Raw genomic sequence first — 1,532 nt, 5'->3', positions numbered from 1 at the left:
GCGGTTCGCCTTTGCGAATGCTTTTGTTGGATTCCTACTATGATGAATACAAAGGAGTGATATGCCATGTTGCGGTTGTTGACGGCGTGCTGCGTAAGGGGGACAAGATTTCATCTGCCGCTACCAACCAATCTTATGATGTTTTGGATGTTGGGATCATGCATCCGGAACTCACTCCTACAGGAGTCCTTCTAACAGGACAAGTGGGGTATGTTGTCAGTGGTATGCGTTCGACCAAAGAGGCGCGAGTTGGAGACACCCTTTTTCATACTCGTAGTGTCGTCGAGCGTCTTCCTGGTATATCTGTGATTTTTCCTTTCCTTTATGTGTTTTTTGATTGTGAATATGATATTAACACTGAAATGGTGGGTGTTCAAACTGTAGGATTCAAGCCTGTAAAACATATGGTGTTCTCTGGTCTTTACCCTGCTGATGGATCGGATTTTGAGGCACTTAACAGTGCAATAGAGAGACTGACATGTAACGATGCCAGTGTCTCCATTGCTAAAGAAAGTAGCACGGCACTAGGTCTGGGTTTCAGGTTTGATTCCAATTATCCTCTTCTCGGTTGTTCTTCTATTTAGGTAAAAGGCATTGACTTGAGCAGCATGGTCATTTCATTTGCTTAATATGGCATATCTATGTTATGTTTATTGTGTCTCTCTACAGGTGTGGTTTCTTAGGCTTGCTTCACATGGATGTTTTCCATCAGCGACTTGAACAGGTGCGCTAGAAGTATTTTTTGGGCATAAAAGAAAAATAATTGTTATCGGTGAAGGTGATCATGCATTCAGAACATAATATAAGAAAAGTGACATACTTTGCTAAGGACAAGAATATTAGAGTGGAAATATGTGAACAGTTCTCTTATGTTCTCTATAGAATTCCACGATCCATTTCCCTGAGACATTGGTGATAATGGTTGAATCTACGTCCTCTATTCATGCTTCATGCCTTTATGAAATATGGTCTTTTTGGTGATAGTTTCTCACACCGTTTGTTATTCAGTTTCACTTTCTGAATTTATATCTTCCATTTGAATGATAGGAATATGGAGCTCACATTATTTCTACTGTTCCAACCGTTCCTTACATTTTTGAGTATGCTGATGGGAGGTATATGTTTAATATTTTTTCTGGAAGGTTTGTCTTCCTCGCCATATGGCTTAGGTAACCAATTTTTTTTTTTTTAATTTAATTTTTGCTTGTTGCAGCAAAATGCAAGTTCAAAATCCAGCCGCGTTGCCCTCAAATCCTAAGCAACGAGTGGTAGCTTCTTGGGAACCTACAGTAATAGCTACAATCATTATTCCTAGTGAGTAAGCTCTCATACCCCCTTGCCATTAGTTTCTGTTCGCCATCTAAGGTATTTGCTTGCGCTGACTTCGTTGCGGTATGTCGTCAACTTGAAGGTATGTGGGGCCTATTATCACCCTCTGCTCTGAGCGGAGAGGCCAGCAGTTGGAATATACATTTATTGACAGGTAACTCCGTTTTTTCTTTGTTCTCTCTCTCTGTTATCTCTCTTTTTTG

General features: G+C 40.4%; 1 protein-coding gene across 2 annotated transcripts in view; it reads left to right on the top strand.

Moving 5' to 3' along the window:
* LOC21385579 (translation factor GUF1 homolog, mitochondrial) overlaps positions 1-1,532 on the top strand; it is a 4,091-nt gene that overhangs the window by 1,054 nt on the left and 1,505 nt on the right. For both annotated transcript variants that reach the window (XM_024169781.1, XM_024169782.1), the window contains exons 3-8: positions 1-297; positions 385-541; positions 670-724; positions 1,048-1,115; positions 1,214-1,318; positions 1,412-1,483. In XM_024169781.1, the coding sequence (XP_024025549.1) occupies positions 1-297; positions 385-541; positions 670-724; positions 1,048-1,115; positions 1,214-1,318; positions 1,412-1,483 (754 nt within the window). The remainder of the gene's footprint in view (positions 298-384; positions 542-669; positions 725-1,047; positions 1,116-1,213; positions 1,319-1,411; positions 1,484-1,532) is intronic.

This window comes from Morus notabilis, unplaced genomic scaffold (assembly GCF_000414095.1).
Source record: "Morus notabilis unplaced genomic scaffold, ASM41409v2 Scaffold1997, whole genome shotgun sequence".
Classification (NCBI taxonomy): Eukaryota; Viridiplantae; Streptophyta; class Magnoliopsida; order Rosales; family Moraceae; genus Morus; species Morus notabilis.
This window is presented reverse-complemented; position numbering and strand designations above follow the sequence as displayed.